At 40.9% G+C, this 11,941-nt stretch overlaps 1 protein-coding gene across 6 annotated transcripts in view; it reads right to left on the minus strand.

Moving 5' to 3' along the window:
* The window catches only part of LOC112139944 (radial spoke head protein 3 homolog), a 32,099-nt gene extending 21,613 nt beyond the window's left edge, over positions 1–10,486 (minus strand). The window contains exons 1-6 of one of the 6 annotated variants that reach the window (XM_036209975.1): positions 10,204–10,486; positions 9,966–10,111; positions 9,664–9,867; positions 9,253–9,415; positions 9,093–9,179; positions 7,348–7,592 (exon numbers count right to left, since the gene is read on the minus strand). In XM_036209975.1, coding sequence (XP_036065868.1) covers positions 7,348–7,592; positions 9,093–9,179; positions 9,253–9,415; positions 9,664–9,867; positions 9,966–10,111; positions 10,204–10,336 — 978 coding nt within the window. In that variant the 5' untranslated portion in view covers positions 10,337–10,486. Of the gene's footprint in view, positions 1–582; positions 633–7,347; positions 7,593–9,092; positions 9,180–9,252; positions 9,416–9,663; positions 9,868–9,965; positions 10,112–10,203 lie in introns of those variants that run through there. The other 5 variants (XM_036209976.1, XM_024263111.2, XM_036209977.1 and 2 more) reach the window with 5 other exon arrangements.
* Between the last annotated feature and the right edge of the window lie 1,455 nt (positions 10,487–11,941).

Consider the following 11,941-nt stretch of genomic DNA (forward strand, 5'->3'; position numbering starts at 1 on the left):
AAAACGTTGAAGCTGATAGCTGACCAAAATATTAGCAAAAATCCTTCTTAAATGCAAAAACAGTTTTTCCGTGAATTCCGTTTCATGGTGAATTCAAAGGCAGTCGAATATCAATAAAGAAATAAGTGTGTTTGACTATTTCAAACTGGTATAGTGGGACTGGAAATAAATACATAAAATATCTCTTACGTGTGCAGAAGTTGTCTTGATTGGTTTGATTTTAAAAACGTAGTAACAATATGAACCACAGGCCTCTCAAATGCTGTTGTCAGCATTTCCCCTTCTGGCTCCACATACGACCACCAGAGGGAGCCCTCACCCGAATATTGATCCTGCACTCCCTCTCTACACCCAGCCAGATCTCCTCAGCTGTTTTCAATCCACCTCATCACCACCAGTGTATATAGTCTGCCTGCAGTCACCACCTCAGTGTGAAGTCTTGTACTGCCCTGCATACATCTCTGAGCGTTTCTAGTTACTTTGTCCCCTGGTTTTGATCTCTGCCTGCCTCCTCGGTTTCCTGCCTGCCTCCTCCCTCGACCCACACCTGGACTCTGACCACGCTTATGTCTTGCCCTTGTCCATTAAACCATTTGCTTATGGATCCAAATGTCTCAGCCTCTTCGTCACAGCTGTAAAAATAGCATAAGTTGAGCATATATCAGCATGTTGACCATTTTATTTCTTTGTTTTTTCAAAATGAAAATTGCAAATGAATATTGGCCTAAATAATAACAATCGAAGGACACCTTAGACCACAAAGTGAAAGTCAAGGCCCGGGGGCCGGATCCGGCCCTCCAGGTAATTCTATCCGGCCCTCCAGATTATTTTATTTTTTTATTAATGGCCCGATGTTATCTTGTGCTCATGTCTAACTTGTATAATTTTGACAAATAATATTTTTATGGAGGGTAAAATATTGAAAGTTATTTAAGGTTTAAGTTGATTTATTCTGGAATAATATTCCTGCCTGTTTATTATTCATAATTATGTCAAAAGGTTATGGCATTAAAGTTTTAATATTGTCATTCTGATAGCTTTTTGGATTATTTTGGCATTTATTAAGAATGTTGAGGCTATTATGGAGTTTAGCTAATATTTCCGCTACATGCTAGCTGTTTTGGCCAATTTAGGTTTTTGTTTTTTAGGCTAATTTGGTATTTAGCTATTATTTTATCTGGCTATCAGCTTCAGCATTTTCAGTTATCAATTTCAGCATCTTCCGCCAAATTCAGCTTACAGCATTCACATTAGCATTATCCCTTATAATGCTGTATATCTAGTTCATAATTATGTTAAAAAGTTACAGTTTCAAAGTTTTATAAATTTAGTGTGTTTATCTTGTAACAAACTGTTTATCTTGACCAAAAGTGTGTTTTAGATTTTGACCCCTTGTGCGATTGAGTTTGACACCCCTCTTCTAAATTCTCCCCAGCTGTGTGTGTGTGTGTGATTGTGGCCCTGCGACAGACTGGAGACCGTCTAGGACGTGTCCTGTCTTCACACATCAGTCGCCGGGTTAGGCTACGGCACTCCATGACCCCGAAATGGATAAGCGGCCTAGAAGATGAATGAATGAATGACTGTTTTAGATTCTGCTAAAATTATAACAGTAGGAGATTTAATTATTTACTGTATGTCTATGACTTTATGTAATCTGTTTTTGTTTTAGTGTTAAGCACTTTGTCTGATATTATAAATAAAAGGTCCTATATAAATATTGATTGGCTGGATCTGGTGACTATCCTGGAAACGCATTTGTATCTCAATTAAATAATGTTGGTTTACACAAAATGTAAATCAACCCACTCACTGTCACACGCACACCCTGGACCTTGTTTTAACTCTTGGCATAGAGATAAGCCAGCTGAGTCTCCTTCCTCATATCCCATATTTTCTGATCACTTTCTAAAAACTTTCCAGTTCATATTAGAAAATGCTCCTGATCCAGTGATTAAGAAACAGCTTGGAAGAACGTCATCTGATCGTTCTGTGTCTGAATTTAAACTCACTGTTCAACCAATTTTTGTTTAAATGTAGGGCTGCCACAATTAGTCGACAACTAATAAATAAAACTATTAAAATAGTCAACCACTAATTTAATAGCCGATTAGTCATTACTTTAAATTATATGGAGTAAGTGTAGTAAAGTTGAAAAAAGTTGTGAGTGTTCAGCACCAAAATATGCACTTTTTATATTTGAGTCATTGAGATCAACACTTTAGTGAAAAATAGTTCCTTTGTTTCAGATGCTGACCTCATTAGATTTAATCTTGTTTTAATGCCTGAAACTAATAAAAGACAGATGCTGCATAAATTATTTACAATTTAATAAACTATCAACCTAATTGTCTTTGTTTGTAATTAGTTCAAAGTCCCCCTCCAATGAAAACCTTGTGTCATTTTTCTTCTGAAAGAGAACAAATATAATAAGAAATAATTTTCTTTTTTTCATTTCCGAGTAGGGCTGCACGGTGGTGCAGTGGTTAGCGCTCTTGCCTCACAGCAAGAAGGCCCCGTTTCGACTCCCGGCTGGGACCTTTCTGTGTGGAGTTTGCATGTTCTGGAAAGGATTGTAAATCAATGAAAGATCGGTCCACCAATGTTTTCACTTCCTCATCCGAGCTGACATCCGGGTCAAAAGCATACAGATGGACATTTTTATGTAGCAGTTGTAAAATGTATGCTTTACATCCATTTGACCCGATTAGTCAAGTATTAAAATAGTTGTTTGTGGCAGCCGTAGTGCCAAAACCTCAGTCCCATCCAAAATGATCAGTTTGTCAATGATACCATACAAGCCCTCAGAGGAACACTTGATGCTGTTGCCCCTCTGAAACTCAAGCTTGTTAGACAAAACAGAGTAGCACCGTGGTTTAACGCTGAAACACGTGCCCTAAAACAAGTCACCTGTAAGTTAGAAAGAGAAGGGCGCTGCTCCGGCTCAGAGCTCTCTGAATGCTTGGAAATGTAGCCTCTTAAGGTATAAAAAATCCCTGCATAAAGCAAGAACCCAATACTATTCAACTTTAATAGCAGAAAATACAAATAAACCAAGATTTCTCTTTAGTACTATAGCTAGGCTGACCAGCAGTCACAGATTGGTAGAACCACATATTAAGCTTGGAAGATTTCATTTTTTTTTAAATCTCATATATTGAATAAAGTTATTGAATTGAATGAAGTTATTCCCACTATCAGCCCAGAGCAGACTGAAGTGGTTGAAATGGAGGCATCCATAGAAATGCCTGACTGCATCACTGCTGTGGACCAAGCAGAAATAGCATCAGTTATTACGTCTTCTAAAACCTCCACTTGTCTCTTAGACTCAATCCCCACTAAACTTTTTAAAGAAATCTTCCCCCTTATTAGTGAATCTATTCTAACCATAATAAATGCCTCCCTAGAAACTGGTTATGTGCCTCAGTCTTTTAAATATTCGGTTGTTAAACCTCTTTTGAAAAAACCCAGCCTGGATCCTGACATTTTGGCCAACTATAGACCAATATCTAATCTCCCATTCATATCTAAAATCCTAGAAAGAGTTGTAGTAAAGCAGCTGCAGTGCCACCTACAGGACAATAATCACTTTGAAGATTTTCAGTCAGGGTTCAGACCTCACCATAGCACTGAAACTGCACTGGTCAGAGTTACTAATGACTGTAACGAGTCTCCGGGTGCTCGGGTATTCGCGATCTGCTCCCAAAAATTCGAATACGGATATTCGCGAGGTTCAAGATCGCTGATTTGCGATCTTTATTAATGTAGTAAATTGTAGTAAAATATGATCTCAGTTCTGCTGAAGGTGTGATAAACCGAGCCCGTCGTCATGGTAATCTGCATTCCTCCCCTGCCATGACCTTCACCACAAATTCAACGCCTTGGTGACTGTGCCTTAGAGCGCTGTGCTATCGCGCACGGCTGCCACCAGGCTGGACGTGTGGGAGTCAGTTTGTGGACCTTTTTGTCTTGTGAAATTAATGTGCTTCAATGTTGATGTATTTTTGCTTGTACTTTTAACTCATGCCGCCCTACTGCGACACGGGCTGAAGATACTTGATTTTTGACATCTTTCCTTTACTGTACCCTCATGTGTCTTTTTCTGGGCGATAAGCGCTGTCGAGAATGGCTGCTGCCCCGCACCTGAATTTCCCCCAGGGTGTGTCCCAAAGGGATTAATAAAGCTATGTCTAATGTCTAATGTCTAATGTCTAAATATCACCTGGGGACGATGTATTTTTGCTCTGAAATGCAGATTAATGTAGGATTTTAAGTTTACGAACTAAAACAAAGAGCCGCAGTACTGCCAACGGAAGTAAACATCTTCGTGACGAAGAAGCTTCCGGTTTTCAAAGTAAAACTAGCGAGAGCTTTTTTCTGTTCAGAAACTGAGACTGAAGTTCCGCTCACAGACATAACTTCTGAAAAAATGAATTAACTTTAGCATCGGAGCTTTAGCTCCAGTGTCTACATTATTTTGGTTATGATAACTCTTCAACATTTAAAGCAATTAACGAAACTCCAGCTTATTGTGAAGAAACGCAGCCTCACACTGCTGAAAGGTGGATGTAATCAGATGATTCTGCTGCAAAAAAAATAACTCTTTTCATACGGGCTCTGCAATCCTTTATGTAATGCTTAGAACGTAAATTGTTGAAGAACTTTGAGGATAGAAAACTGTGGAGAACATTTTCAGATTCTTTTGTTAAATGATCCAAAACAAAGTTTAAAATGACAACATTTCTTTCTATCTGAATCTTTGTGTTTTTCTTTTTTTTTTTTTAAATCAGTTTTGTTGATTCTGATCTGTTCTAAATAAAGATATAAACGTTGGTGATTTCATAAAAATAATTTCAATTTTCATCCTTCCAGTAAATAGACACACACATAGCAATAAACATTATATTAAAAAGTAAGAATCGTGGTTCAACTCGTGAATCGAATCAGATCGACACTTAAGCAACGATCCACAGCCCTACTCAGGACAGACACTCTAAAAAAAGTGTTTCCATTGCAGTTTTGAGAAAAATGTCCATTTTGATATGCCTCAAAAACTAACTCCTTTTAACCGCAAAACCTCTTTTTTACTTTGAGTTTTTTGAAATTGTGGTGTTTCCATTAAGAGCATTTGTTTTCGAAAATCCAATTTCCACAATTTCAGCGTTTACGGTGCCTTAAGTGAGCCGGTGCACTCCGGTGCTGAGCACCGGGACTTCTCTCAAACACACCGCCTCTTCTCACCTAATTAGGACCGTCCGGTGCTCTATTTGGACTTCTGTGACCCAATGAGTCATGAAGCACTTGATAGAAATCCTCCTTATGAGATCTGGTAGAGTATTTAATTCATCATTTTTCACCTTCAAATACGCAATTCGGAGACCCAACAACGTTCTCAGGACCCAGGCTTTTTTATCACAGCGCCCCTACAGGCTGGAGGACTAACAGCACCCTCTGGACAATTCCAGGACTTGTTTTTGAAACAGCGCCTCCTTGTTGCTGGGTGCCATTAACCATATTTTTTTTTCTTAAATACATTTTAATAATGGTGAAAATTGGGTATGTGTCACTCACTCCAACCACTAGGGGGGGATGTGTTGAAAAAGCCTGGGTCCTGAGAATGCGGTCCTGAGAATGCTGCTGGGTCTCCAGGCCTGCAGGTTAATATTACTGGCACTGTTATAACAGGACAACACAAGCTCCTCATTATCCTTCCCCTCTCTCTCTTTTATGGTGCAAAAAGAAGTAAACACATCTGGATAAAATAATAAAGAGAAAAACAGAGTTAAACAACCAGACAACAACTCACGTAGACAAAAACCAATATTTAAAATTGAATTTACCTAGAAAAAACAAAAGTAAAGGTATCCCACAATTCATTGCGCTTGGCAGATAGCAAGCCCAATTTGTACATCGTCAGTGGGCATCTCTACAGCATGTTATCACTAGACAGAGGGAGTAACATCCCCGTATAAATGCCTTAGCTCCGGCACCAAATGAGGCCAAATCTACTGACAGTGACAGACCGAGTTTGTCTGAGTCGCGTTTTTAGGGCAGCTACAGTCGACAATCATGAGTAAGCTTATTGGCTGTTCACATCCCTCCTTCCACTGAAAGCAGCTCGGGAGAAGATGTCAATCAAATGCTCAAGGTGGGGGCCAGCGGGCACCACACGCTGTCGTTTGACGTGTCTGATTGGTCAGTTTTTAACTTGACTGACTTACGGTAAAGACAAAAAATATCCTGGAAAAAATACTAATTTGCAATAAGGACATGTTAGGAAAATACACACTTGTTCAAAAAGTGTTATTCTGACAAATAAAATCAGTATTTTTGTTACAGTGTTATTTGTTGCCTGTTTGTCTATTATTACATCAAACTGAAAATGAATGTTATAATTGTACACCCATTGAAATTTTACAAACACATGTTAGTGTTTGATTACATTTATTTTTAGACTAGACTTGAGCTCCCTCTTTCTTATTTCATATTAAGACACGTTGAAAAAAGGACTTCTTTTTATCGATTAATATTTACATTCAAGATTCTATTTTATGTTTCGACTTCCGATACAGAGAGCACCGCCACTTCTTGGTGTCCACTTAAAGCACTGAACGTTTATGGAAATGAAGCTAGAATCATCAAGACTTGGATGACAATTACTTACCTCCTCCTGAACCCAGATAACTGAGCTCGTTATACTAGGCCCGAGGGCTGGCCGGCCTCGCTATCATCTATTTCAGACAATTTACATTTAGGAAAATCGCGATTCCCCCCCTCCAGCTCTCTGCTCTCCTGGGCTTCAGTAGTTTGCTGTGAAGTCAGCCCGTCCTCTAAGCGCAGACCTGAAAGCTAAAGCTAGCACAGGAGCTTCTTCCGCGAGGCAGAGACAGAGAGTGAAAAAGTTGAAAAAGAAATGCAGATGCTGTGAGGAGCCCACACCTCACCCACCGCCCCCTTCTGCTAATAGTCTCTGTTTATGTAGCCGTTAGCTTTGGCTGATGCAGCAGTGAGACATGCTACGATTTTCTACAGGATCCAGACGGAACTGGAGGGTAAAGCTGCTGGTCTGCAGCAGCAACAGAACATTTAATAAAAGTGTTGATTTGACGACAGCTGTTGTTACACACAAGCTACGTTTACATGGCCTGAAGTAATGGGAAGAAACGCCTGATCAGAATAAAAACACGCCATGTAAACACACCGTTCTGAATACTCTGACCCGATCAGACTCATTCGGATCCAAATTTCTTTCCGATCGAGACAGGTGGGTTATACCGAAGGTTGATCCGATCAAGCTGCATGTAAACACACATTCTGATCGTGTGTCATCACTGCGCTGGACTTTACCTCATGCATAGAGGCTCTGGCAGTCTTTGGAGTTGAGCTGCTGAGTTCTGGAAAGCCGTGTCTCCCAGGAGAACCGTCTCTCTGAGCGGCTTCAGGACGGTACGAGCCGGCCCAGGCGGCTTTTGAACGCAGAAATGCTGCTCCACGCACCGAACAGTCCTGAGAAACTTGTAAAAAATCAGGTCCAGACAAAGTAATGGCTGATGTTATTCCCACGTATTTACGTGCAGCCAAGATGTACATCACTGCATGGATTTAGAAAATGATGAGCAATCAGTCACTTCAAAATATTATTGCTAATAATGAAAGCACATTCAGGGAACACAGGATCTTTGTTTGTTTATCATGGAACTCTCTATTTCTTCTTCTAAGACTATTGGGGGTGTTTAAGACAGTTCCGCGAATGTCAACATGATTTATTCCAATCAACCATGTGGGCAATAGAAACGTTTGTGACAATTGGATAAAGTTTTCAAGCCTGTGTGAACAGCTCTATTCTAATCTGATCTTTGATCCACTTAAGCTCATTTTGCACATGTAAACGCAGCTAATGATACTAGCATGCTTCAATACTAGCTGCTAATGCTAACGAGCTGTTTCTGAGCTAATGCTGATAAGCTGCAGCAGCACTAATTCATAGGACATTTATAAAAACTGTATTTTATAAAGGTAATAACAGGCATGAATCCCCGTGTATTAACTTTTTTGGTAGACTCTCTGTAACATTACAGAGCTGGCGTTGAGCTAAAAAATCCCCCCCTCATGAAGAGAGCTGCATTTATACTGTCAGTGACATGATGGCAATAATGCTAAACATTCAAATGTTTTTACGTTCTTTTTGTAATGATTTCATATAAAAATCCTCTGGAGGAAGAATTAAGAAGGAGAGCATTTTCCATCTGCCCCCCTTTGTTAACCTGTCCATGTTTTCTCTGCATGTTTTGAGTTTACAGTTAGATAACAATAATATTTATTAATTGATTGGATGCCATTTCCTTTTTTTATTAGCTAAACTACAAAGTAGCCTAAAAAATCTAATGCTAAAATAGTCCAAAAAGCTAGCAAAATTACAATTTTTAAAACTTTAAAATTGTAACTTTTTAACATAATTATGAATAATGAAAAGGCCGGAATATTATTCCAGAATAAATCAACTTAAACTTTAAATAACTTTCAATATTTTACTCTCCATAAAAGTATATTTTGTCAAAGTTATATAAGTTAGAAATGAGCGTAAGATAACATCAGGTCATTAATGATAAAAAAATAAAATCATCTGGAGGCCCTCGGGCCTTGACTTTGACACGTGCTCTAATGGTTAGTGACTTAAACATTATGCTGATTGTCATTTGCGTTGGGGATTTAAAAAAAATCATAGGAAAATATCGTTTGCACAATAATTTGGAACACGCTGTTGTCCCATTTCCACGGCACCATGTCGGTGGACAGCACTGATGGCAGACGTGGTTAACCCGGCCTCGACTGATCTGGTCGGATTTGGTCTGGCAAAGATTTTATGTCAGATGCCCTTCCTCACAAAACTGAATTTATTCAGACTTGGGACGAGTGCAGATAAAATTATAACATAATTCATTGGAATGTTACTTGCTTTCTTTGCACAGCTTCTTAAACTAACCTCAGGTTGGAATTGGTGATTCAAACATGAACTGAACTAAACTGAGTTATTGAAGTAAAACTTTTTCATGAAAAAATGAGAATACTTCCAAACAATAAAGAACTCTGACCGTCCAGAAGCTCCCTGGCTCTGCAGTTCTTCTGTAAAACTCTCTGAACGTCCTCCATCAGTCGAGGGAAGAAATGAGTCTCAACATCTGAGGAGGACACAGACTTCATCAGCATTGTGTGCAGATCTTCACAGCATAGATGCAGCTTCTGCAGGCTCACCTCTCTCCACGGGGTCATAAAAGTAGCCCTCCCTCCTCAGTGAGGCCAAGACTGAAGGCACAAGGTCAGCCAGCTGCTGCTGGGTCAGCGCACGAGCAGCAATCTTCTCTGCAACCTCCTTCTCCTCCTGCAACGCCCTCTTCTGCTCTGCCATTCTGCGTTCCTGAGATCCACAGCAGAGATCAGTCTGACCAGGACTTACTTTATCTCACTGACCTGAAGGCCTGCAGTGACTTTGTTCACTGATGAAGTCCTCTTTCTAAACATAATCAATGTTGCAGCTTTTTTCTCCATGTTTGTCAAATATTTGCGTTGTGGTTATTTTCCATCCCGTCTCTTCCTGATTATTCCTGTATGTTTGGGTCAGAATCAAAGACATGAACTTTAAGACAGTTTGAAGACTGTGCTTACTCTCTCCTCACGACGGCGTCGCTCTTGCTCCTGCAGCCGATGGACCTCTGGAAGTTGGTTATTTCGGCGCTCCAGAAAGGCCCTTTGCTGGGCCATCAGTGCAGCCAGCTCCTCCTCCTCCATCACCTCCAACAAAGACTGTTCCAGCGTCTTTCCCACCAGAATTTCCAGGATGGGCCGCACTTCCTCCTCAAAGTCAAACAGCTGCACAGGACACGTGCAGCGAGCGTTCATCGTGTGTTAAAGCACCAAATCAAGGTTCTTCAAAACACATTTTAAATCCTAAAAGAAAATGGACCCACATCTCCCTCATCTATCTGGGTTTCAGCATCTTTGCCAGTTTTTGCAGGTATGAAGATTGGAGTTTCAGGTCTGTCCAGGAAAGCATCAGTCTGACACTCAATCTCCTTCACCACAGGGATGTCACTCAGCTCTTCCAGGTAACTTTCTGACGGAGAACAAAAGGAACAAAAAGAGGAACAAATCAGCTCAACTTTTGTAAAGCTCACTGGTACAATAAAGGTTCGACAGACGGTTCACCTGTTTGAATTTCCAGGTGTTTCCTGCCCTGAACAGGCTCAGGAGTTCTGGGTCGGAACTTCCTCCTGACCCGTTTCGGACCAACGGCTCCGGATGTGCGCTCCTCCTGAGTGCGCATGTCCGCAGAGTCCATCGGGGCTCTCTGTCATCGGTGGGGGGGAGGGGGGGGACTCGATCAGTCGGAAATGTGGGAGAATCCTCTTTCAATAATGTTCACGTGCATATGATGTTCACACGTGCGAACCGCGCGGGCAACGTTTCTTCGAGCTCACGTTGACGCTGAAATGATTGACTGCAGGCTCATGCGCATGCGCACTTCCCCGTGACAGCGGTCCGTGTGAATGACGTCACTTGACGCTCCTTTGACCCGTAATGACGATTACAAACCTCACGCACTGACCTCAGAAGAGCTAATGTTGTGTCAGTTGTAGAGGATATTACCTCACATGACGTGCTTTAGCATCATCATCTCACTGATATAAGTCCCTGATGTAAGTCAAGTCAGAGCTTCGATAAGCCGTTCTCTGAGAACAAATCTTCCAACCGGACAGACACTCTAAAGAACACCTAAAGAAAAGATGTCAAGAAAAGGAAATAGAAACAATACACCCTATGAGGTGAAGAAAGGCCACTATTTAGTGGGGAATTGTGGAATCTATAAAGTTTTGCAATTCCTGGGGGAGGGAACCTATGGAAAAGTGGCCAAATGTATTAAATTTGGTACTCAGGAAATGTATGCAATCAAAATAATGAAAAATAACAAAGCAGGCCAGAAGGAGGTGGAATCAATGAAACTGATTGAACACCTGGATCCCGAAGAGAACCACCTGGTTCAGATGTATGAATGCTTTTCATTTCAAAATATGACTTGCATTGTGTACGAGCTCTTGGGGAATAGCTTGTTTCAAGTTATGTGTGATCAACCAGATCCAGTACATCTTCATGGTATCAGAGCCTTCGCTCGGGATGGTTTGAAAGCTCTCAAAGCTCTCAAACGTATCGGGTTGGCACACTGCGACATAAAAATAGACAACATCATGGTTGCAAATACAAGTTATATAAATCTAAAACTCATAGACTTTGGAATGGCTACAAAGACAAAGGATCTTTCAGTTGGAACTGAAATCCAAGTGACCCCATTCAAATCACCTGAAGTTATCCTGGGTCTCCCCCTGGATGAAGGCGTTGACATGTGGGCATTTGGCATGGTGTTGGCCTCTCTATACTTTGGAGAGTATCCCTTTCCATCAGAAACAGAATATGAAACGATAAGAGCTATGGTGCAGATACATGGTTTACCTGAAGCTGAAATGATCCGTAAGGCAAGGTTCAAAAAAGCCTTCTTCACAAGGGACAATGATGGCTGGAGACTGTGCACACCAGATGAATACACCCAGGCAACAAGAATCCCAGTGGAGGACAAGAATCATGTGACAAATCTTGATGAAATGATTGGCATTCATCAAAGGCTGTTTGTCGAGCATGATGAAGACGACCACAAAGTTTTCATTGACCTTCTCAAGTGCATGCTGGAGATCAATCCCAAAAACAGAATCACACCAAGGCAAGCCCTTGCACACGACTTCATAACCATGAAGCACCTTTCAGGTGAGAGTAAAGCCAACGCTGTGGCTCTCATGGGAAAGCCCCAGCATTCAAATCCTTCCCCATCATCTTGTGGAAGTTTGAGCCCGAAAAAAACAGTGGCATCAACTCACGCTAGCCTTTACCACTCACC

This window comes from Oryzias melastigma, linkage group LG22, assembly GCF_002922805.2.
Source record: "Oryzias melastigma strain HK-1 linkage group LG22, ASM292280v2, whole genome shotgun sequence".
NCBI classification, from domain to species: domain Eukaryota; kingdom Metazoa; phylum Chordata; class Actinopteri; order Beloniformes; family Adrianichthyidae; genus Oryzias; species Oryzias melastigma.